The following is a 25,680-nucleotide window of genomic DNA, read 5'->3' on the forward strand; positions in this document are numbered from 1 at the left end:
TGCTCCCATCTTTAGATTTAGGTTTAGATAGGTGTTTATCACACCCTTATGTGAGTTTAAAAAGCACCCTTGAACTGTGGTCACGTGTGTCTGTCTTACTGTTGATACCATGCCTGCCTTACAACAGCCACCCAGGTCAACCCTGTACGGCTCTGTTCCATGATAACAACCACACACCCCAGAAGTGTTTCCTGTTTAAACAATTCAAAACGTATTTCCTTCGGGAGGCATTGTTGTACCCGATTTCTTAAATCTCCGGTGTAGCGCACCAATCCCAGTGACTCCCCTGTGTTGTTCCATTACTGAAGGTGCAGTCCGCCTCAGTGAGATGGGCACGTCTGAGCACTACCATCTATGGTGTGCGACCTCCATGGTCCCTTGGTCTGCATTGATTGTGCGCTCTGGGGACCTCTGTTGCCTTCATCCAGGGTTCCATTCCCCTCTGCCAGCATCATCACAATGTACAAGAGATTTGAGACTGCCCTAGATTTGAGGATTTCTAGAGAAAGGTACTTCCTTTCGTAAAGGGGAAGTTCTTCAACTCCCACTATGGGCCTGGTTCACAGAGCGTTTTCCTGTGGGATTGCGCGATTATAAAAACATTTATGTAAATCATGCCCTATGTCTATTCAGGAACTGTGATGGGGTTTTCCATTTTTATTTGACCTTTACACCCTTATCCGGTTCCTGCCTCTGCACAAGGTTTGTATCTAAACTCTGGTTCTGGTCAGAGGTAGTTTAGAATATTTCCATTCTCCCTCCTTGAGATCGCTTTCAACACTTCCAAATCCGTACCAATACCAGGCAAGCCCCACAGGTAAGAATACAACCCCATGGTTCTTAGACAAAATGTGGCATATGTTGAAGGTTTATTGAGGCTTCAGATGTTATTTTCTTCATACTGTAGCAACTGCATTGTCCAATTATCGAGCATTGAATTAATCCTATTAATTCTTTTCAATGTTGGCTTCTCTGTTAAATTCTCCCTCCTTTCAATACTGGAATGTATATTAATTTATTTCAGGGGCTGTGAATATTTTTTATTTTTTATTTGCCATTCAGTGTGCTGTGTGCCATCTAGACGTTGGTCCAGAGTATTATAGATTTACTGAAGCCGGGTAGTAGTCAACGGGGCCTGTTAATTACCCCTGTAAGTGCATGTACAGGCTACCTAAAATGCTCCTTCAATTTGATGACCCTCGGTTTATTTCCACCATCGGTTCAGTCATGGAGTGGAGGCACTGAAAATAGACCTGCAGCATTGGTCCAGTTGAGATTTCGATGCAGTTTATGCATAAGTACGGGTGCAGGTCATATGAGAATTAACTTTAACAAATTTAGCATGTTGGTGGTCTCGCGCCCCTGGCTGCATTACCTCCATGAAAAAGATAGCTTTTCATTTTTGTCTGAGTTGCAGCTCCAGATTCCCCTAGATTGGCGCACATAAGGTGTGTAATCAGTCTGCCACATAACCAAGTGCAAATAACATGGGACTTATAAATTTAAACAAAAAACTTTGACAAGTAGTAAACAGCACTGTGCCATGGAATTCGGTAAGGAAGAGACTTCTGTAGAACATGTAAACAAAAGATTACAAGGAAAGAGTCCAAGGAGACTACTCAATTAGCAATGGCTTACAGGCTCCACAAATAGTGATGCACACCAATCCCTCTCAGATGACACACCATGCTCCTTCGAAGACTCGCCAGATTTCTGGAGGAACATTTAGCAATGCGACCTGGGAGAAAAGGCAACATGACATGCAAAAGACTAAGGCAATAACTGCTTGAGATCCAAAGATTCTCCTTTGTCTAAAACTCCAAATCGGGTTAGAGTACAACCCATTTTCAAGCCACTAACAAGGTTTCTGGGTCCAAAAGGCACAAAAATCACAACACCGAAGGTTTGGCCTTGCAAAGGTGTGAGACGGCGCACAGTATGCACACCATAGTGCCGATAAACAAGTCACTGGCAAACATGGCACAGAAAGTTGCCATCATATTGTTCAAGCACTGAAGTTGAAGAAGGATGCTAAAAAGGGGCCTATGCAGAATTCACACAAGCAGAAGACTTTTTGAGTGGCTTATAAGGTAAAATCATAGCAAACTTGGACCTATTTATGAAGGAAAATGAGGCTATATGGAAGCGAAAGAGCCAAGAGTACCCACGTGGACCTTTGGGAACCAATCCAGCTATATTATCCCTTACCAGCATTGTACATACAGAAGAAGTGCAAGGGTTGTAGTGCAAATTGCATGATTGAGAGGAATTGCCAAGCAACAACAGGGGTAGCCTGTGTGCTGGTACAGGTGTAGCACAATTATTAAATTGAAAGGCAAGACCAAATATGTTGGAGATATAGTGTGAGGGAGATGGCAATCCTGTTTGACGAGTGGGGGCAGTGAGTCTGTGTTGTTGCGAGTTTAGGAGAACAGCTGAGTTTTGGGAGCTTTCCGAAAGATCCAGTAGGATTTCTCAGCCCTCAGGGTGGGTGGGAAGCCATTCGTGTTTGGCTGCAAGGTAGGGGAGGCTTGAGCCTCCAGCTTTGTAGCTCTTGACTTTGGGAATGACATGTCAATCAGTGTAAGGAGTCCTAGTGGGTCTTGTTTGAGCTTTCATGAATCTTTGGATGAGGTATTGGGACGCTGTATTGGATAGGCACTTATGGGCAATGGAGAGCGTTTTTAAAGGAGATACGCTCTTTGCTGGGGAGCCAGTGTGCTTCTCTTCCAGCTTTGGAGATATGTTCCTTTTTCGGAATGTGGAGAGCAGCTCTCAAGGCATTGTTTTGGACCACTTGCAGTTTCTGGATATTTCCAGAGGAGGTGCCTATGAATAAGACATTGCAATAGTGAATCTTGGAGCCGATGATGACACAGGCAATAGTGAGGCAGTTATTTTTGGTGAGGAAAGGTCTGGCTGTGTTGAGGACCTTGGTGGCGTAGGCTGCCGATGAGGCAATGGCATGTGCTGGTCTCGACATAAGGAGTGAGGCGTCTGGGTAGACTCCCAAGTGTTTTAACAGAGGTAGGGACGGGTATGTTGCAATTGTCAATCTGTAAGTCAGTGTAGCTATTGTGAAGAGATTTAAGGGCATTTGGTGAACCGACAATTGGTATTTCTGTCTTGTCGCTGTTGAGGCATAGGTGATTAGTTGCCATCCAAGCCTGTATAGTTGAGTAGATGTTGAGTGTGGCAGAGTCGGCCGAGTAGTTGCCAGAGAGTGGGATAAGGATTTGAGTATCATCAGCATAGTTGGTTTAGGCTATGCTGAGGGAGTCTAGGATGTTAAAGAGTGGCCTGGGAAAGATGTTATACTGGGTAGGGGCAATGCATGACCCTTGAGGGATGCCACAGGGTGAGGCATTAGCTGTCTCTGAAAAGACCCTCATGACCCTACCTTCCAGGAAGGAGGCAATCCGGGCAGTGGCGGGTGGAGAGAAGTTGGCATACGTGGTGAGGTGGTGGCAAAGGATTTGGTGGTTCACAAGCTCAAAATCCGCAGATCGGTCTAGGAGGAGGAGCATGACAGTGTTTCCTTTATCCCTTATCTCATCTATCTGATTCTTTAGTTCTATAAGAACAGATTCAATCCTGTGCCCTGTGCGAAAACCGCATTTGACGCATACCTAGTAGTTTGTCCTCCAGGAATTAATAAACTTGCAGATAGGCTGCACAGTCTAGGATTTTTAGAAGGAAGGGGACAGTGGTGATTGGCATGTGGCTGGATGGAATGACTGGGTCTAATGAGGTTTTTTTGGGAGAGAGAGTACACAGGCTTCTTCCAGGTAAGCTGGAACGGTGCTTTTTGCAAAGGATGCGTTTTATGAAGGCCGTGATTACGGGGGCAAGCACATCATTGCAGTCTTTAATGAGTGAGGAAGGGCAGATGTCACACTTGCATTTGGATGGTTTCAGCTTTTGATCAGCTTTAAGACATCACTTACAGAGAGGTCTCTGTAGAAGAACTGGGTGGTGCTGGGGGACAATAGGGGAGGGGCGCAGCTGATACTAGTAGTTGTAGAGAGTTGGGAGAAGGACGCTTGTTGAGAGAGGATTTTCGAGTTCAAAGTATTGATTTTACGTAGTAGTGCAGCCTGGATGTTCGAACACCATGGTATGTCTTTGAGGGTGGTTGGAGGTTAGACTGAAGATTCAAGTTCTGTGAAGATGGTGAACATTTCTTTTACATCAGAGTTTGCGTTGCTGATTCTAGAATTGAAGGAGTTTGATTTTGCTGCGATAGTGGCTGATTTGAAGAGTCTTCATATGGTGTTGAACTCCTTTTTTAGGGAATCAGTGGGATCCTTTCACCAGGTTAGCTGGGCATGTCATTTCTGTGAGCCTTGTTCCAAGAGGTTGTGGGTAAACCACTAACTGCTTTGGATTTATGCGGGGCTAGTGAGGCAATGGTGTTCCCCGCTCTAGACAGCATGGCGATAAGTGTCCACTAACGAATTTGGGTTGGAAGCGAAGGGGGGCGGGGGGATTGGAGACCTGGAGTGTTGAGGAGCGGCTGGATGTTGTCTCTGGTGAGCGTACGTGAGCTTTGTGTAACAGCTGGTGGGACAGGATTGGGTGTGGTTTTGGGTTTAGATGGCTGAGGTATGCAGAAGTGAATGATTTGGTGGTCTGACCAGGCACAGGGTGTGTTGGTGCTGGTGGAGATGTTGCAATTGTGGTCTGCAATCCAATCTAGAATCATTATTTTCTATTTATGGGATTGGTGCTGCGCTGATAGAAGCCTAGTGTGTCGAGGGCATCAGAAAGTGAGCTTGCTTGGGGATCATTTAGGTCATGAAGACCTAGATTGAGATCTCCAAGCAGGATGATTCTTAGAGGAGACTTTTAGATTATCCTGGAGAATGTGAAGCAAGTTCGACTCAGAGGTTTAGGGTCAGGCCGGCGGGCTGGGGGCATTAGATGAGCTGTAGGGTGATGGTGCAGGTTGGTAATGGTGAAAGCTTAAGTGAAAGCTTAAGTGAAAGCAGGTTGGTAGTGCTCTTGATGGAGGTGTTGCACTGTCTGAAGAGCAAGGACTTTCTGGCTATTAAGGCGATGTCACCACCTCTAAGGGTAGGTCTGTCATTCCGGAAGATGGGAGTACCCAGATGGTATTGCTAAGGATAGGGCTGGGCCGTCAGTGAGCGGTCGTTGATGGACACCTCTGTGGCTGCCGGCATCTGCACACCCAATGTAACTACAGTAGTAGCTCTCATGGTTGTGCAAATCAGAATGAAATGAAGGCACTCATCAAACTATTTCCCTGGGACGACTGCACACCTGCTCAGGCAATTGTACAGGTGACATAATTAGCCTCTAAAAAGATAATTGAAAGCAGCACAAACATGAGGCAGACAACACTACTTACTGCTCCATACATAGCATGTTAATCTAAAACTCATTCACAAGTCCCAAAAATAAAATATTACTTACTAATAACAGTCCTTCTGGAGCTTGAAGGTTATATCTATTCTGTATCTTTTTCCTAACTTTATTATTTCACCGTAGGACTTCAGCTATGCATGATCAGCGTTAGTACTTCATTTACTCCTGGACACAAAAGGGACAGGCTCTAGACACAATAAAAACAGCCACCCACTATTCAATTACGCACTTTATGGTAGTCATCGGCTTGTATCAGGCAATCATGGTATATGACTTCTGGTATGTAGGCACTAACACATGAAAACAGCAAATCTAAATCACAAGTACAAATCAACATTTACTTGGGAACGATATTCACAGCACATATCTGTTAGAACCATAAGCAACCCTCCCCTGAATACATTTGTTATTAAAGCGATAGAAAAACATTTGGATTTCAGCTTTCTCTGATCGTCCTTTCCTTACTTATGATTGGATGGATCGCTATGCCAAAAAAAAACCTGCACGAAAGGGAGAAAATCGCACTACGATATGTTGATTTCAGCTTACTTCAATAACCTTTGGTACCATAAAAGCTAAGGAAATATTGCGTTGTGTCCAATCTGACACCTTTCCAATTATCCTACTAGGGGGATTCTACATATCTTTTTAAACTCGCCATCCAAATGATTTCGTTTCCTGCAGCTAGGCTTGCCTCAATGCCCCTGATTTGGACCCAGATCTTCCCCAACCATAGTCTCTACCGAACTCCTTGCACAGATGCCAGCCAGCACCAACTCCCACGCAGCTACCAGTCCCGAGCGCGTTCCACCCAGAAGGCCCTTCAGTCAGGATTACACAGAGAGCCCTTCAACCAAGTTCGCCTCCTGGCAGACATTGCCTTTTTCCTTTTTTCTCGCCCCCATTTTTCCCTTTTTGCCCCCATTTCAACCCTCCTCATTCATTGCCGCCCACTCTATATGCTTCTGTAGGTGTTCTTTACAATTTCCCAACCTCCTTCATGTCACCTCTGACGACGTTGCACGCCAAAGACCTCCAGCACCTACCTCGCCCCCTCGAGACTTTTGAGCAGCATTCTGTCGTTTAGCACACACTCCTAATAATGCTGCGATTCACTTCCACCCTTTTCCTTCCTTCCCTCCTGTTTTTACACAAATAACAAGTGTTCCTTTCAAGGCCCATCTCACTTCTGTTACATTGTTCTACGCACTCTTAATCTTCCCTTCACGCAGCATTTCTTTTCACCTTTTAATTGTGCTTGATTTTCTGAACCAAACTATGTTCATGCACCTGCGGTTATGCTTCTATTTGCACGGCCCGAGTGAAACTAACCCACTCTTCTCACTTTCTGATTCTAAGCTGAAATGTTAAAGCACACACTGCCCCAAATTCTTAAGCTCTAACGAGGTCAAATGCTCCCATCCATTTTCCCCTCTTTCCGGTAAGTGATTGAATGTGTATATTATGTTTTATTTCTTGGTATGTTTGAAGTACTTTGAATTGATCTAGATGATGAATATGATCATAAAACCAGCTAGGCTCATAATTAACACCATACAAAATAAAGAAATCTGAGAGTATATTAACTTTAATGAATTTATTATGCCCATCCATGGACTCTGGGGCTTGAGGGCGCAACAGACAAACGAGCAACATTTAGCAGCTATATCAATATAAGGATAGCCAATTCATGTAGTAAACAAGTCTTATTGCCTACGTAAACAGGCAAGTGTTCAGTTTCTTTTTGAATATATCTACAGAATCAATACCTCTCAGCTCCAAAGTGAGGTCATTCCAGGCCTTGGGCGCATCGCAAAGAAAGCTGCCTTCGAGACTGACTATTCTGCATTTAGGAATAACTAAGAAGTTCTGGTTATTCAATCTCCGTGATCTACCACAGATTCTCGTAACCAGAAGTTGTTGGAGATATCTGGGCATTTTACCATATCTACATTGCTGTATAATAGTCAAGATTCGGAAAAGAATTCTATACTCCACAGGTAGCCAATGAAGAGTGTGTCTTGCTGCAGCGAGGTGGTCTCTGCGCGCAAGCCTCATTACCACTCTTACAGCTCCATTTTGGCAGACTTGTAGTCTATTGCAAGCCGCTTTATCAATGACAAAGAGCAAGCTGGAACAACAGTCAATTTTCGCCCCTATGATCGCTCTAGCGATAGTTTGTGCATTGTCTCAGGAAATAAAAGGTCTTAAGTGAGCCAAGAGCTTTATGTAATAGGCGCAAGATGGCACAAAGCTGCTTGCATGACGTTTCATGGTGAGTCGTTGGTCAAATATTACTCCCAATGTTTTAACTTTAAGTTGAATAATATTTTCCACTCCCAAATGGAAGCTTTCAGAAGGTCCCAGTTTCTGTAATATGTTGGATGAGCCAATCACCAGCAGCTCTGTTTTTCTTTATTAAGAGCCAACTTGTTATAAATCATCCATGATTCAATGAGGGCAAAAGTCTTATTAATCACTGCTTGATCATGATTGCCAGACAACGGGATAACACACTATGTGTCATCGGCGTAGTTGGTAAATATCACACCCTCGTGAGCTAACCTGGCGAATAAGGGGGCAATGAAAATGATTTACAAAAAAGGCGACGTGCATGCCCCTGGTGGTACACCCAAACCAACGTTACTAAGAGCAGATTCGGCTTCCCTGAAAAAGACCCTGCTTTCTCGAAACGAGGACCGAAGTGATCCATTGGGTAGCTAAAGGTGAAAAATTAGCAACCTTGCTCAACCTAGTAGACATGATGGAGTGTTCCACGAGATCGAACGCTGCTGAGAGATCACGCAGCATCAATAAGTAAGCTTCATTCTTATCCATGTGTGTTAGTAATTTTGATTTAAGCTCTAAAAGCGTCGTCTCCGTTCCGAAATCCACACAGAAGCCTGATTGATGGTCATTAAGGACAGGGTGAGCTTTAAGGTGCTCTGATATTTGGCCGGGCCACTCGGTCCAGGATTTTCAGGAGAAGGGCAGTGTTTATAATGGGCCTATAGTTTTTAGGCAGATCAGCTGGTAGACCTGTTTTTTTCTCAAAATGGGCATAACCCAGGCCTTTTTTAAATCCTGTGGAACAGTTCCTGATTTCAAAGAAGCATTAATAAACTTGCAAATTGCAGTTAGCAGTGTGGGGGGCAGGTTTTAATCAGCATTGCCATGTGGACATCATTGTTCTTTAATTATTCCATCCAATTCGTTTACAGATGTTAGGGAGAATTCTCAGAAATGTGCTAATTCCCTTCTACCTTAGAGACCCTCAGCTCTTTTGCTGGACTTTATAACTTTTTATCTCTCATGTAATTTTAATGTGATTTCATTTCTGTGTTCTTTTTAACTTTGGAGTCTGACAAACTCCATAGGCATCATCTTTACATTGTGTCACCCAGCACCTTCAGTGCAGTGGCACAGGGAAGTTGCTCAGATTTCCAAAAGGTTTAAATGCCTTCTCTTGGTGAAACTACTGTTTCCCAGAGCAGTGAAATGAAATTGACTTTACTTACAATTTGTAACTTTCTAGACCCAGCGCACTCTATCTTACCATAGGGGCTGGAGGGGCTACTTAGTATCCCCTTTGTCTAGTTTCTCAGGTAACATTTTTGTTAACCTTCCTACAATTTATGGCTGGTGGCAGTGGTTTACTTTTTACTACCATTGTGTGTTTTTACCGTGGGCTGCGTTTGCAGCCACGATAAGGCACCCATGGGTGCCCATTTTGTCAAAATGGCCTGGTCTTCTTTTTTTGCCATTTCTTGTCAGGAAGGTCCTTCTTGAGATTTACTCTGAGCGCCAATCCAGGTTTGGTCTTTGTTCGTTTTGTCTTTGGCGGGATTCATGAGTGAAGCCTGCCTCTGGCACCCGTATGTCTGGCAGAGGCAGGAAGTGAGGGAGGTGTCTGAAACTCCATGTGCTTTATCTCCTTGGTTACAGGAATGCACCCAAAGGTGATTGGCCGGCTGGCTGTTCGGCAAGGACAGCCACCCTGCTTTGTGATTGACAGCTAGGCTTGAATGAATGGGAGAAACCTGCATACTGCGAGCAGCAAAGAGGATCTTACCGTTCCTATCGTTTGCCAACAAAACAACCACCATCATCACCCTCGTCATGTCCAGAGTAGACTACGCCAACAGCCTTTACTTGGGCATGCTTGAACGACTCTTAAAAAAAATACAATGCATACAAAATGCGGCAATCAGACTGCTTCTGAAACTACCCCGAAGAGAACACACCACAACAGCGCTGAAAACACTACATTGGCTACCAATAAAACAACAAATAAAATTCAAAACAATGTGCATCACGCAAAGAGTAATACACAACCAAGGCGCTGTGTTCCTGAAAGACAAACTGTCTACATCAACCAACAAGAACGCTCAGATCAAGCATTGACATCCGCCTGGAACCGAAACCCTACAACAAAAGAAAACTTGGAGGATCCTCCTTCTCCCACCAAGGGCCGAAAACATGGAACGATCTCCCAAAGTACATACGTAACACAAGAAACCGCCTACTATTCAGGAAACGACTCAAAACCTGTCTCTTCACGTCATAACTAGAAAGCCGGGCCACAGCAAACCACTTCTCCCTGTTAATGGAAAGAAAAATGAATTGATTACAAAGGTTGGATAGTAGGCCTGTAACTCCTACTACTCCAGAAAATGTGGAAATTGATATTCAGGATGATAATTCAGAGTGTCCTGTCTTAGAAGAGGGGAGGAGTCCCAGGATAGGAACCCCTCTATGCCTCAGCTTGCCCTTTTACCTCAACCTGCGTCCACTGGGACCCCACAAGGGCCATCACTGAGTCCAGAATATGTGTCTCTTGAAAAAATGAGACTTAAGTTGGAATTCAAAAGAATACAGGCTCAAGCTGAAGCCAAACATCATGACATCAAACTCAGGGAACTAAAAATGTAACCCGCTCTTGAAATGAAAAAAATGTCTCTTGAAAAATGTTCTGTGCCGTTTGTCCTCTAGGCCTTCCAGCCCAAAGAGGCCTCGCCTGCCCAAAGAAGCAGTTAGTATGTATCATGCAAAACATGACATTTTGGATTGGTTGAGTGCTTTTGAATACAATCATGGGATTCAGGGTCTCATGGGGAATGGGCTGATTCCTTGGCTTTTGTCTAGGCTTCCCTAGGTTGCAACTGATGATGTAATGGAGGTGGGGGGGGGCCTTGAAAGATTGCATTATGAGAATGTGAAACTAGCGTTGATCGCTAGATTTGTGAAAATTCCTTCCCAGTACCTGAAGAGGTTTAGGGCCCTCAAAAATACTGATAGTACCTCTTGGGCTACCAGGGTGTGTGAATGTTTGAAAAACTTAGATGGATGGGTTAAGGGTTACAGAGTAACTACCTTTGAAGGAATGAGAAATCTGTTTTTGTTGGAATCTATTTTTGATGCCTGCTCTCCTGAGCTGAGATGGCATTTGGCTGACTCAGACTCAAGAGATTAATCCCAAGAAACTAGCAAAGGCTGCTGACTTGTGGGTTGCCAACAGGGCTACTCACAAGGATTCTGGGGCCACTCATAAAAAGGATGAGGGAAAGCACCACAAGAAGGATGACAAAGAGAATTCTAAGACCTCCCACCCAAAAGAAGGCCACAAACATAAAAAGGCTAAACCATTTGGGAAACCAGGTCAGTCTAGTGAAACCTCTGGTGCCAAACCAGAGGGAGGTCAGCAGAAACCCCCATTCCAGAAAACATTTGGCAACTGTTAGGCTTGTGGCTCTACTGACCACGCGAGAAGGGATCCCAGATGCAAGGGTAAACCTTCTGGGGTCCACACTGCCTCCTTAGCCTTCATCCCTGAGGGAGAAGTACATATGGCAAGTGGAAACTTTCATCTATTGGCTGAAGACCCCATTGGAGTCTCAGTGTTTCTTTAGTGTCCCTGGGTCTGTGGGAACAGCAGAATGTAGATGTGTATTACTCTATTCCAGACAACACCAAAGAATATTACAAGGACAGTGTACTTGTTAATGGACAGGAGACCCCTGCCATTAGAGACACTATGTCCAGCATTACTGTAGTGGACAAAACCTTTTTCAAACCTGATGATGTTGCTAAGGCACCCCAAGGTCCCTCTAAGCTTGCTGGAGACCCTGTCCAGATGGTTCCAATACTACCAGCTCTCATCCAGTGCAACTATGACTATAGAAATACCTGTCAGTGTTCAGAATGAGGTGGCTGGGAGAGTCCTGTTGGGGAATGACTTAAAAGCTCTTGGAGTTGTATCAAACACCCACAGGCCTCCCAGTAAAATGAAGCAGGAGCGGACTAGGAAGACCAGAGAGCTCACTTTAGATGGCTCTCAATGGGTTTTTACAGAAGCACCTATAACACCTAGTCCACATGAAGAACAATCTTCTAATTCCAAGAAGAAAGAGACTAAGGGGAAACCCAAGGTCTCGGGAAGAAAGAAAAGTATCACCCCTGTGAACAAAGCAAGGACATCCCGAGAGGACAGTCCAAGGTCACACCTATGACCCCTCCCCAGCTGAGACTGAGTGGGAGGACCAACCAGAGGATGGTGAAACAGTTGCTGGTGAAACAGAACTGGAAGAAGGCCTTCCCCCTGTTGGAGATATGGATCCTAAAGACCATACTGAGCTGCAGACTTTTCTTGCAGCAGGTGGTCCCTGGAGGGCAGACTTCAGCAGAGGTCAAATAGAGTGTCCTACTCTTGAAGGACTTCGCCAACAGGCAGCTTTGCAGCTGGATGGGCAAGAGCCAGGGAAGCACAGGCTGTACTGAGCGGATGGCCTCCTTTACAGTGAGCCTATAGAGTCCATCTCAGGACTACAGAATACTTGTAGTGCCTCAGGAGGTGAGACCCCAGTTTCTACAGTTGGCCCATGAGATTCGTTTAGCTGGCCACTTAAGTTTTAAGAAGACCAAGGAAAGGATCTCTTTATTTCTACTGGGCCAAGATTGGGTCTGATGTAGATCAGATCACTCATAACACCAAAACCAAATCCCAAGCCTCGATATTAGGGGACTTTACCCTGGGCCTCACTGATCCCAATGACACTGCTGCCATGACTATTGATAATATGCTTATGAAAGCAGGATTCATACAGCTTATCAACCAACCTACCCACGTTAAGGGCAGAACCCTCGACTGGCTAGCCTCCCACAATTGTCCTATCCATATCATCTCTAACCAACAGTATGCATGGACTGACCACAACTTAATTACGTTTAACATTCAGTCCATACCTGCCAGCCTCTCTCCTACCATTGCACCGGCTACTGCCACCCGCAATAAACGTGACATCACTTGCAACAGACTCCTCCCCCTCCTCCTCCCGGCTCTCAATGGCCAGGTTCGCTCATGCTCCGACCCCACGGCTATGGTTGACACCTTTAATCTCGCTATGCAAAAAGCCTTAGATATCATCGCCCCATCCAAATTGAGAAAACCCAAACCTCGAGCCCACCTGAACTCTTGGTTCACACCCCAGCTCAGAACCCTGCGCAAAGAAAAACGAATTGCGGAATCACATTGGAAAAGCAACCAGTCCACAGCCAACAAATCGTGCCTCCTCCTGGCCACCCTTAACTACAAGGAAGCCATATTCCAGGCTAAAAAAGACACTTACAATAAACGTATCGAACAAGCCAAATCCAACACCAAAGAATTGTTTAGAATCCTAAAAGAACTTGAAACCCCTGTCACTGCACCAGACAATTGCATCAAAGATAGCACTTGGTGTACCAAAATCCAAGAGTTTCCGAAGTGGAAAAGATCATCACCAGCCTTAAACCGACCAATTGCCAAGGCAACCTCTGCCCGGCACCTATAATCAAGGAAGCAGCTCATGACCTAGCGCCATTCATTACTACGCTCATCAACTCTTCCTTTAGCTCTGGGATCGTACCCGACAATCTAAAGGACGCGTGAGTCATCCCCCCTATTGAAAAAACCTACCCTGGACACTAGTATACCCACAAACTACAGGCCAATCACCACGGTCCCGTTCTTACTAAAAATCCTCGACCGTGCAGCATATCTACAAATTCAAGATTACCTTGAATCTAACAAACTCTTGGGACTTAGGTAATCTGGGTTCCGGCCACGTCACGGCACTGAAACTGCCCTCATAGATTTAAAAACACAGATTGAAGATCTAAAAGACAAAGGCAAACTTGCTCTCTTACTCCTCTTGGACCTTTCGGCGGCCTTTGATCTCGTCAATCATGAAATCCTCTACCGTCACCTTAAATCAGCTGCACACTTCTCCGATAAAGCTACAACCTGGATTAGCTCCTTTTTAGACAATAGATCTATGCGTGTTTTCTCTCCACTAGCAGCCGCCCCACCTGCACTTGTCTCCTGTGGTGTGCCACAAGGATCTTGTGTTTCACCCATGTTGTATAACGTGTTCACCAAACCTCTCTTCGATATCTTGGACTATCTGGGTGTCACTTACACCAACCACGCCGGCGACACCCAGATACTAATCCCTATCTCAGGTGACTACACGGCAGACTCCATTGCTATCAATGTCATCTACCAGGTCATCCAGGCGTGGATGGCTCAACACAGACTCTGTCTTAATGATAAAAAGACAGAGCTCCTTATTCTTGGTTCGCCACAAAAACATACCAAACTCGACCCTGCGTTCAAGTCCTTCATCATCAATGGGAATATTATCCCAACCGATAAGGACACAAAAACCCTGGGGATCTACATTGACTCGACCCTATCCCTGACCAGACAAACTAACTCAGTCTCTTCCGCAGCGGCATATACCTGCAAGCTTATTACAGCCTGTCGCCCTTTCCTCTCCGCAACCAATTGTGTCACCCTGGCTAGAACTCTTGTATTATCCAAGATTGATTACTGCAATGCACTGTACCTAGGTACCAATTGCTGCAATCTAAACAAGTTGCAAATTGTCCAAAACAATGCGATTAGTGCTGCCCTCAACATTCCCAGGCGCCAACACATATCCGACACCAGACGCAATATTTGCTGGCTCTCAGTCCCACACCGTATCTCCCTGAAAACCCTGGCTCTTACCCACAAATGCCTTCATAACCAAGCTCCCTGCTACCTGGCCAACCGATTTGCCCTCCACAACTCCATTAGACCCCGCAGAATGGCTCATTTAAACTGCCTTGAGGTTCCACATCTCCAAAGATCAGGTGGAATTAGCTTCCCTATCTTGGCAGCTAAACTCTGGAACACGCTTCCTAATGAGCTTAGAGCAGAACCCTCATTCCCGAGATTCAAACACCTTACTGGCTGGCCGCCCAGAACATTTAGCTCTGGGTTCTCTGCTTAATTTGTACATGTATGTATAATCTGCTTGTCCTCTCATTGCTATTATTATACCTGTAAATTCTGTATTATACTTGTAAACTTTGTAATTATGGTTCTGTCTGTTTTTCTTATGTTGTAACTAAGTGATGCGCCCGGTTGCCCCTGGGCCTGGTGCGCTATACAAATAAATAAAATACAAATAAGTTCTGACTTCTGGCATTAGTGGAGCCAAGAACGTGGCACTTTTTTGGTGCCTCTCCCAGTGGTGGGAGTTCCTTTTGCGAGGGTAGGAATCGACATTGTTGGTCCTTTAGACCCTCCTACATCTTCAGGCAACTGATTTATATTGGTTGTGGTAGACCATGCTACCAGGTATCCTGAAGCCATACCTATGAGGAATGTTATAGATCAGGCAGTGGCTAAGGCCCTTCTTCATAATTCTTTTACCAGGGTTGCTTATCCCAGACAGGGGATCCAATTTTATGTCCCACTACATGGAGGCCATGTGGAAAAACTGTGGAGTGACCTACAAGTTCTCAACAGCCTACGATCACCAAACCAATGGGTTGGTGGAGAGGTTTAACAGAACAATGAAGAGCATGATAGGCGCTTTAGAAGAACCCCTTAGAAGAAAGTGGGACCTTCTACTGCTATGCCTTCTTTGCTTATCAAGATGTCCCTCAAGAAGGGGTTGGCTTCAGCCCCTTTGAGCTTCTCTATGGTCATCCGATTAGAGGTCCATTGCCCTAATCAAAGAGGGGTTGGAGAGTGCCCCTTCCCACAAGCCAGTGAGAGTCGCTGACTTTGTGTTAGGTCTCCAAAGGAGAATGACACACATGATGACAGAAGCTTCTGATAACTTGAAAGCAGGTCAGGCTCTGGTCAAACATTGGCATGACCAGAAACCCAACATGGTTGAGTTTACTCAAGACTAGCTAGTTCTAGTTATGGTACCTACAAGGCAGCAGGCCTGGCAGGAAAAATGGATTGGACCCTTCAAGGTTGTGGGAAAACTTGGAGAGGTCGATTATTTGGTGGACTTGGGCAATCCTAAGGTCACACCAACTGCCTAAAGGCCTATGTCTCTACACCAGGACTGGGTGCTTTGCTTCTAGTCTCTGTTCATGAGGAGGAGAGTGAGCCTCTACCTGACCTCCGCAGGGGACAACCTTTAGATGGAAAGATAGTCAATCTCTCTTCTGATCTGACACGAACAGGAGGAGTGTAAAATTCCATTGAATCAGTTTGCCCCTCTGTTGGAACTCAGGGTAATAGAGTCCCCTACCAGTCCTTTGTCTAGTCCAGTTGTACTAGTACCAAAGGCAGGATCCAAGGAGTTGAGATTCTGTGTGGACTATAGAGCTCTTAATGCAGTCGCCACGACGGATGCCCATCCTTTACTTAGGACAGAGGAGGTGGTGGACAAACCTGGTTCAGCCAATTTCCTCAGTACATTTGACCTAACATCAGGCTATTGGCAAATAGCTCTGACTGACCATGCCAAGGAGAAAACTGCATTTTCAACCCCAGGAGGCCTCTACCAGTTTAAGGTTATGCCTTTTGGACTAAAGAATGCACCTGCTACATTGCAAAGGATGGTAAATCATGTTCTGAATGGGATGGAGGACTTCTGCATGGCATACTTGGATGACATTGCAGTGTTCAGCCCTACTTGGAAAGCACATATTGACCACTTAGGCTATGTATTGCAGGCTCTTGAGCAGGACAATCTGACCATAAAGGCAAGTAAATGTCAAATTGGCCAGAGTAAAGTTGTCTACCTTGGACATGAGGTAGGAGTAGGTGAAATAAGGCCATTACCTAGCAAAGTACAAGCTGTACAAGACTGGGCCACCCTTACTACTCAAACCCAAGTGAGAGCCGTTCTAAATCTCACAGGTTACTATAGGAACTTCAATGAGAGCTATGGGACCATAGCTTCTCCCTTGAATGTGATCTCCTCACCCAAATTTCCCAACAAGGTCAGGTGGAATGAGCAGTGCGCTAAGGCATTTGAAGGACTTATGAAAGCCCTTTGTCAAGCTCCAGTCTTAAGAGTTCCTGACTACAACCAATTCTTTATTGTACAAACTGATGCTTCCAATACAGGTATAGGTGCAGTTCTTAGTGCGCTGAATGAGAAAGGCAGGGAACACCTAATCTGCTTCATCAGTAGAAAACGGAAGGACCCTGAAACAAGGTGGGCAACCATAGAACGTTAATGGTTTGCCATTGTGTGTTCTTTGAAGTTTAGACCATATTTGTATGGATATGATATGATAGGTTATTTATAACGCGTTTAATACGCAAAGGTTTCTAAGCGCGGACCCGGGGATCGAACCTGTGTTCCTCCGTGTCGTCTTGCTTCCAAGGCGAGCACGTTGCCGCTGAGCTATCCTCCCAGGACTACTTATGTAATTCAAACAGACCACCAATGCTTGAGATATTTAATGCAGATGAAGGGGGACAATCCTAAATTGTGAAGATGGTCAATCAGCCTTCAGGGGTTTGATTTTACCATTGAACACAGTTCAGGGTGTAATCCCCAAAATGCTGATGGTCTTTCCAGAAAGTATGACCGACTGGAGTAAGGAGATTCATCCATGGGTGGATTAAATCCTCCTGTCCCTTAGTCTGGGGGGGACAAGTGTTAGGGATAATGTTCAGAAATGTGCTAATTCCGCTCTACCTTACAGACCCCCAGCAACTTTTCTGGATTTTGAGGACTTGATGTTTTTACCTGGAGAGTGTGACCCTTTTTACCGACTCATGTATTCTAATATGATTTTGAACTCTGTTTCTTTTGGTTGTGGAGTCTGACAAATTCCATCAGCATCATCTTTTACATTGTGTCACACAGCACCTTCAGTGCCGTGACACAGGGAAGTATTTCAGATTTCCCAAAGGTTGAAATACCTTCTCTTGGATAAACGACTGTTTCCAAGAGCAGTAAAGTGAAAATGACTTTACTTACACTTGTAACTTTCTAGACCCAGCACACACTATCTTACAATAGGGTTCTGGAGGGGTTACTTAGTATCCCCTTTGTCTAGCTTCTCATGTAACATTTTTATGATACCCTTTCCTAGATGAATGGCTGGTGGCAGTGGTTTGCTTTTAACTACCGTGGTGTGCATTTACCGCGGGCTGCGTTAGCAGCTGTTGTAAAGCACCCAATGGTGCCATTTTTATCAAAATGGCCACAGTCTTATTTTTACGCAATTTCATTGTGGAAAGTTCCTTCTTGAGATTACTCTGCGTGCCAAACCAGGTTTGGTCACTTTGTTCATTTTGCCTTTGGCCGGATTCACGAGTGAAGCCTGCCTCTGGCTCCAGGATGTCTGGCGGGGTCAGGAAGTGAGGGAGGTGCCCGAAACTCTCTGTGCTTAGTCTCCTAGGAGACAGGAATACACGCTTAGGTGATTATCCGGATGGCTGTCCGGCATGGACAGCCACCCTGCTGGATGACTGACATCTAGGCTGGAATGAATGAGAGAAACCTGCATAAAAGGTGAGGCTTTTTGGCTTGGAAGGCAGAGTCGACCACTGGACGAAGGAATCCGAAGAAGAACTTGAAGAGGACGCTGTAACGCTCACCTGGTATCCACGGGGACGTCACTCAGCCTGTTCTGACCTCTTACGACCTCGAACCCTTCCCTGGAGGCTATTCGACTGGACACTGGGCCTGAAACACAGGATTGGTAGAGTTTAACTCCCTATTGTCTCTGTGTGCTTGAACCCCTTCTTCCCCAGGGTCCAACCCTTCCCTTTGATCCACAGCTCACCTTGTTTTCTTGGATAGTGTGCTCTCCATCCTGCCTTCAGCTCAGGGGCGCGTTGATTGATCGCTCGTTGTTGCCTAGTTACTTCACTGGCAAGAGTCCGACAGGTAAGTATAATGAGTCTTTTGAACAGTTCTCTAACTTCGTTCCTTTCCTTCCTTAGATGATGGCCGGCGTCCGGGGATGGCGGCGTGCTGCTGAGATGGGTAGCGCTGAAGGTGAGTGAGAGCGCGATGCACCTCTTTCGTACTTGCGTTGAACTGAGTTATTTTTCTGTGTCTTTTAGGTGCCGCGACGTTTTCAGCGTGGATACCGGTTATGAAGAACAAATGCGGTGGGTATGCAGCGCCTCCTAGATGTTTCCATGCTAACCTGGAGTGTCTTTTCCCTCTTGCAGATGGATGAGAAGTTCCGGAGACGGAGTTTCCCCAGAGCGGCTGGGATTCAGGTAAGAGGTAAGCGTTTGAAGCTCGTACAGTGTTTAAAAATAAGCGAAGATTTGCAGAATGCTTACTAATGCCTTTTTTCCTGTTCTTTTCCCTTTTCCTTAGGAAGCGGCGTGCCAGGATGGGAATGACACCGCCGAAGATGCCCGCAGAACAGAAGGAGCGATGACTGATGGGCAGAAGCGCCGCAAGGTAAGGCTGTTCCTAACGGTGTTCTTGTTCTTGCAGGAGCTGAGCGCAGAAGAAAGATACAGGCCTACTGGAGACCGATCCGAACACGGTAAGTGTCACGCTTCAGGTGCAGAAAACGCAAAGCATGTTTCTCAGCCTGGGTGTGGCTTAAATAGTCTCTGGGTATCCCAGGTGCCTCTGGGATGAACCACACCCAAAAGACTCGACCGCACATGCAGTTCTGGGAACCGAAATATGTGGGGGCATCCATCTTGTCCCCATCAATGCACTAAAAGTCCAATCCACAATGTTATCCTATGGGAGTGAGTGAGTCTGGTGCCACAAGCGCCAAGTCTGACTCCAAGTGGGTCTTTGGAGGGATGGAGAGGCCCTTGAGGGCCATGTAGGTGATCGTGGCCTGGCTCCAGCCTGACATCTTGGAGGGCTGGGGATATGAGAGGCAGGAATCATGACAGACGCCTGCTGCAACTCCTGGACCATTGATTTGCCCGGTGAAGCCCTGCTGCTGTGCTGAAACTCAAATTTCGTTTCGACTAGAGAAGCCCTGCAAGCACGACTTCTCCCCTTGAGTTGGTGGGACCAATGAACTCCAAAGTAAGCCACCGGGACATCCTCTCAGAGCTGGTTGAAATTCCACTGCAGTTGCTGCTGGAACCGAATAGCCAGGGAGAGGAACACCAGATCATGTGCGTTGCTTTTAAGCTGGCCAAGAGCGCCAGGAAGATTTTCCGGACTCCCAGGAAGCAGAACTGACCGAGCCTGAGCCACCTCAACAGAGTGCTAGACCCCAGATGCAAGGAAAGCCCATCTCAACAGCCAGGAACTGCGGTGTTGCTATTTGCCGTAGACGCGAGGAGCTGAAACGCCAAAGTGCTACTTGTTTGAAGATTGCCGGTCGTGTTCGGTGACCGTCCCATTGCAGTGAAGGAGTTCCCAGACGTCCTCTCTCTTGTCCCCACGACTGAGGCCCAGGAGCACCAGGATCTGCAGAGCTGCACAGGAACAGAAGCCATCTGCTGCACTTTTCTTCAACCTAAAGGTACTATGCTTTCTAAGAGAACTTACCTCTTGTTGTGTAACTGCACTTGTTCTCTGTTGGTGAGACTTGTTGTAGTTGCTCTGTAGAGTGGCTGACAGCTTCTTTACTTCTAGTCTAAACAGCTTGTGGCCCTGCTTTGATTTCTTCTTTCTACAAAGACTTTTAAAGACATTGTGCAAGACCTTTATCTACCTCTGAGAAGTGCTCCAGCTCACATTGACTTTTGTCCAATTGACTTTGGCTTAGCCTGTCTCCCTGATTGACTTTTCTTCCCTCTGTTAGTGTTTGGTCTTGCTCCCAGGAAGGGGTTAACCAACTTTGCATTGAGGGTTTTACAAAAGTACTTAGCTGCTTTGCGAATATTTGTGAGATCTCTTGTTTTGTCCTAATAACCTTTCTCTTTGACAAACTCTTAAGTCTGATTCTGAATACCAACAGTAGTATATTATGTAGTATATTGATGTCCACAGTGTCCTAGTTATTAAAGTCACCTGAGGGTGTAGGAAGTGTCTCTGTGCCATCCCAAAAGGGTACTTACTGATTTAAGAATATTGAGAGTGGGTATTTCGGAGTGTATGTGTGATGCCATTATATTGCCCCCTTCTGAAGAAGGCTTACTCTAACTGACTAAATTAATAATTGTTTAATCAAGAAACCTTGTGTGTAAGAGTTTATTTGAATACTTGTCACTGTGAATCTCTGTGTAACTCCCCTACAGCTCACTTGAGATAAGCCTGGCTGCTCAAACACGCTACCAACCTGTGTAGTACAGACTTGTACCAAAGGTTCCTCTTGCCAGGAGTTCAGGGTTGTTGTAGTGAACCCAAAGGGTACTGCATACAATCTTGCCTAACCACCATCAAGGGAACCTGTCCTGGAGCAGCTGCTTTGACAGCGACTGGAAGGATGCTTGTCTTCACCTATGTGCAAAGACTGTTGCTGGAACTCTCCTTCCTCCAACCTGTGAAGTGTCCTGAAGGGTTCTGCATCGGTGAATTCTGCCCTTCTCCGAAAAGGGTTGCATCTTGCTTTTCCATTCAACCGTAAAAAATCCTCAAACCTTAAACTCCCAGGAACCTCTCACTGGATCAAACAGAGGATAATTGAGCCCCCAGCAACACCCCTCTCCCCCCTGCCATACCCCCTCTTCTCATACACCCCCAGGCGATCAGTGAAGTAATCTGGGAAAATGGAGACGGGTATGGGGGTCGGGGGGATTAGTCAAGTAAGGAAATGCAGTGTGCCTGCACGCCATAAGATGACATTGGGAACAGGTGCCATTTTATTCCACTCACCTTTTGATTATCGAACCTGGGTCGGGTATCCCGCCCCTGGTTTAGCCTTGGGTCTGGAAGAAAGGAATACACTTACATCTTGTAAAATTGTTGTACAATTTTAGACTTATTACCAATGCAATCCTATGGAAACATACCCACAGAGACCTCATTCTAATGAGAAGAATTGTGGCTCCTGTGACCTTTGGGCACAAGAGCCCATTCCTCTCAGGGTTTGGTCTTAAGTTGAGAAATTGCCTTGTGATCGGGTTCCATCATTTACCGCATCTAAATACTTAATTGCTTTGCCGTTTAAGTAATTGAATGTATACTTGAACCTATGGTGACCATATATATTTGTATGATAGTGTTGTACGATATATACTACCTGTTGTTCAGTGTGTTCAGAAGGCCTGTAATATGTGTTATATGATGATTGTTCTCTTGTTTTACATGTTGTTTTGTGGTTTTATATCATTCTAAATGTATTGTGGCGTTTGTATACTTATGATGAACCTAAAGGCGTAAGCTGAATAAAGGTTAAAAACAGAAAATAGGTGTATTTTTATACATGACTGTCTAAATTGAATTATTGTGTGTCATACTGTGGATTCATTGAGAGCCCATGACCCCACTCTTTCTTCTGAGACTAAGGGCCTCATTATGAGGAAGGAGGTAGCCATGCTGCAGTTTGCGGCATGGCTACCCTCCTTCCGGGTACCGGGTCCAGGTTCCTGGAATGGGGAAATACCAGGCCATTTCAACCTTGGAGGGCCCGGTATTTCCCCATTCCAGGAACCCAGACCCTGTACATCCCCATTGCTATTCGAGCCCCCATAGGGCTCAATGGGAATGGGGAGGATGCAAACAACGGGCCCGTTAATGACGGGCCCGTTGGTTGCATCCTGGTCTGCTCGTGGGACCCGCTAAGGACGCCTGGTAAAACTAGGCGCTCTTAGCAGGTCCCGCGAGGGGACCTCGTAACGAGGTGGTAGGCGGTTAATGGGGCCGGCAGCTCTACCGGCCCCGTTAACCCCCTACCGCCTTCCTCGTAATGAGGCCCTAAGTCTTGAAAGCTCATCTATGTACTAGGCTTTTGGCTAACCTCTCGGAGCTCCCTTTTCATCATAACTAGTGTGGCCTCTGTTATGTCCACCCGACCAGACTCTAGAAATCCATCTTAACAAGGCTTGAAGCCAGGTTGTGTTCTTTTTGCTATTCAAATTAAAGGGGGTACATGAAACAAAATGCAAAGATTTGGAAGGGCAAGTAGACATAACCTGGAACAGTAAAACCTTTTGATACCCCATAGCACATTTCTTTGAGTGCATCTTTTTAATAAAGAGGAAACCTGTGCATTCAGAAGCCAATGATTGCACAGAAGATAAGGATCTGTGCAGCAGCATACACACTGTATCAGAGTACAGATTTAAGACCAACAGGGGTGGGGGAGATTTGATTAATGTGTAAATCAAATCCTTGTTTTGGTTTTGTAACAATGGCACCCATATATAAGGACAAATTGTGCAATACTACGTGGGTTGCATAACATGTTTTAACTTTGTATATATGGCCACCCGTTAAGTATATTTTGTAAATACGTTGAACGAAAAAATCATTGCATTAATGAACCATTCTGGCCCTACTCTTCTTTGCATGCACGATCGCCCTCATCTTAATCTGGGCTTTCAATAAAGACCTTTCTAAGAGTGAAGTAACCTGTGCAGTGTCACGTTTGCAGTCTATTGTATGTCTGTTGAAAGATCTGGCAACCCCATGATCGGAAAGTATCACCAATTTTCTGAAATGTTGCTGTTGGTCATTTTTGTTTCATTTTGTAGGAGACACACGCCATATGGGAATCAGACGGACTACAGAATATTTGAGTTGAACAAACGTCTTCAGAACTGGACGGAGGTATGGTGACTTTTGCCAATGCTTTCATTTATGTGAAATGCCTATGTGTCGGCTCATGATGAAAATGTACTCCTATGCTGTTGGCTTAATCATGATGCATGTACATGGATATGAAAATACTGAGTCCCTTGGCTGCCCCTATGAGGTGCATTATGCAAAGCCAGTGTAACAAAACATGTACATGCATCCTCATTTTATTATGCACTAGTATGTTCTTCTATCACGCATGTCTTTGCAAACGGACATGCCCCATGTAACAAGTTTATAGTCTCTGCACAAGGATCTGGTCCCTAGTAGGTCAGCACAGCTGAGGTTCATAAGAGTGCATGCCACAAGCGCAAAACTCTGTATAAAGAAATTGAAAATTATAGAAAGTTAAAAAAAAAAATCTACTGTCCTTAGAATTAAATATCGGATCTTGTCTAAACGTGGCTCAAGTCAGACTTACCTATAACGTATGTTATGGACTGCACTTGCAAAAACCACACCACCCTGTGTACTTTATGTTCCATTTATTACATTAATGAAAAGAATTGCTAAAAAGTACTCTCTGAACCTCCCTCTAGAAATGGGTTGATAAGAGAATATGAGCTTTCTTACTGAACTAGGAGCATGTTTATTATTTCATTTATAAAGTGCACAGGCAACCCGGAGGCATTGAGGTGCTGTTACATGTACACGTCAGGCAAGCGTAGTTAGTCAGACCGCTGGCGGGGAATTACATCAGAGTGAAAGCAGTAGATCAATTATCAAGCAATGAAGATCAATTTTGTTAGTGAGCAGCGTACAGTTAGTATATGTACAGCTCTGGGGGGAAGAGTAGGGGGCTTGTAATACGAGAGGAAGCAGGTTATGAGAAGATCTGTGTTTTGAGCGCTTTGCGGAAAGAGCCAGTAGGATTTCTCAGCTCTAAAGGGGGGCGGGGGGAGGTTGTTCCAGAGTTTTGCAGCAATGTAGGGGAAACTAGAACATCGCTTGACTTTGGGCACGACTAGGCAGTTGATGTAGGGGGACCTAGTGGGTCTAGAGGTAGACGTCTTGGTGATTCTGTGTGTAAGGTACGGGTCAGCTGTGTTAGATAGGCATTTGTGAGTTATGGAGAGGGTTTTAAATCTGATGCGCTCCTTTATGGGGAGCCAATGTGCTTCTCTTCTAGCTTTGGAGATGTGATCTCTTGTCGGGATGTGGAGGTCCGCTCTCAGGGCATTGTTTTGTACCACTTGTAATCTTTGTATATTACTTACTGAGTTACCAGTGAAAAAGACATCGCAGTAGTCCATCTTCGAGCCAATGATTGCGCGGGCAATTGTGAGACAGTTTTCTTTGGTGAGGAGGGGTCGGGCTGCGTTCAGACCTTGGTGGAGTAGGCAGCTGTGGAGGTAATGGCGCTTACTTGCCTGGACATGGTAAGAGCGGAGTCAAGGTAAATTCTTAAGGCTTTGACAGTAGATGCGACAGGAATTGTGTAGTTATCTATCTTGAAGGCAGAGTACTATTTGTCCAGTGATTTCAGGGCATTTGGAGGGCCTACAATTAGAGGGCTTCTTTGAGGCTGACTGGGACGATACTCTAAGTGAAGTAAGCATTTATTAAGGCAGTGATGACTGGGGCTAGAATGTCAGCGCAATCTTTAATACGCGTAGCTGGGCAGATGTCGCCTTTGCAATTGGAGGGTTCTAAAAGTTTCATCAATTTAAGGACTTCATTTTCAGTGAGATCTCTGAAGTAGAACTTTGTGGAGGATGAGGTGAGAGGAGAGCAGCTGATGTTGGTAGCTATGGGCTGGGTGTTGAATACGGTTTGTTGCAAGATCATTTTAGCATTTAAGGTATTGATTTTACCTAGTAATGCTGCCTGGATGTCCTAGCACCATGCAGCATCTTTGAGTATAGTGGGCTGTGTGGCCTCTAGTTCTCTGAAGATATTGAAGATTTCTTTAACATCAGAGATTGCGTTGCTGATTCTAGCGTTGAAAGAGTTAGATTTCGCAGCAGTGGTGGCAGATTTGTAAAGTCTGGCAGTAAAACTGAAGTCATTTATGTGAAAGTCTGTTTGTTCCTTTAGCCATTTTAGCCAGGCTTGTCGTTTCTGTGAACGCATTTCAAGTAGGTTGGGGGTGAACCAAGAGTTAGTGTAACCTTTTTTAGATTTGTTGCGGGCTAATGTGCTATGGTGTTCACTGCTTTAGAGAACATGAGTGTATGTGTCCACTATAGAGTTGTTTGGAAGCTGAAGAATAGAACCTGTGAAGAAAGTAACAATTTAAATTCTCTTGATGAAGCTTTCATTTTTCATCGCTTAGTTCCTGCTGTATGTTTTCAGTGACTGTGTTGGGTAGGATTGTCATATT

At 45.2% G+C, this 25,680-nt stretch overlaps 1 protein-coding gene across 11 annotated transcripts in view; it reads left to right on the plus strand.

The window, feature by feature from the left end:
- LDB1 (LIM domain binding 1) overlaps positions 1–25,680 on the plus strand; it is a 590,338-nt gene that overhangs the window by 454,672 nt on the left and 109,986 nt on the right. For all 11 annotated transcript variants that reach the window (XM_069611602.1, XM_069611606.1, XM_069611601.1 and 8 more), the window contains one exon: positions 23,255–23,330. In XM_069611602.1, coding sequence (XP_069467703.1) covers positions 23,255–23,330 — 76 coding nt within the window. The remainder of the gene's footprint in view (positions 1–23,254; positions 23,331–25,680) is intronic.

Source organism: Ambystoma mexicanum, chromosome 8, assembly GCF_040938575.1.
Source record: "Ambystoma mexicanum isolate Mex_15411 chromosome 8, UKY_AmexF1_1, whole genome shotgun sequence".
Classification (NCBI taxonomy): Eukaryota; Metazoa; Chordata; class Amphibia; order Caudata; family Ambystomatidae; genus Ambystoma; species Ambystoma mexicanum.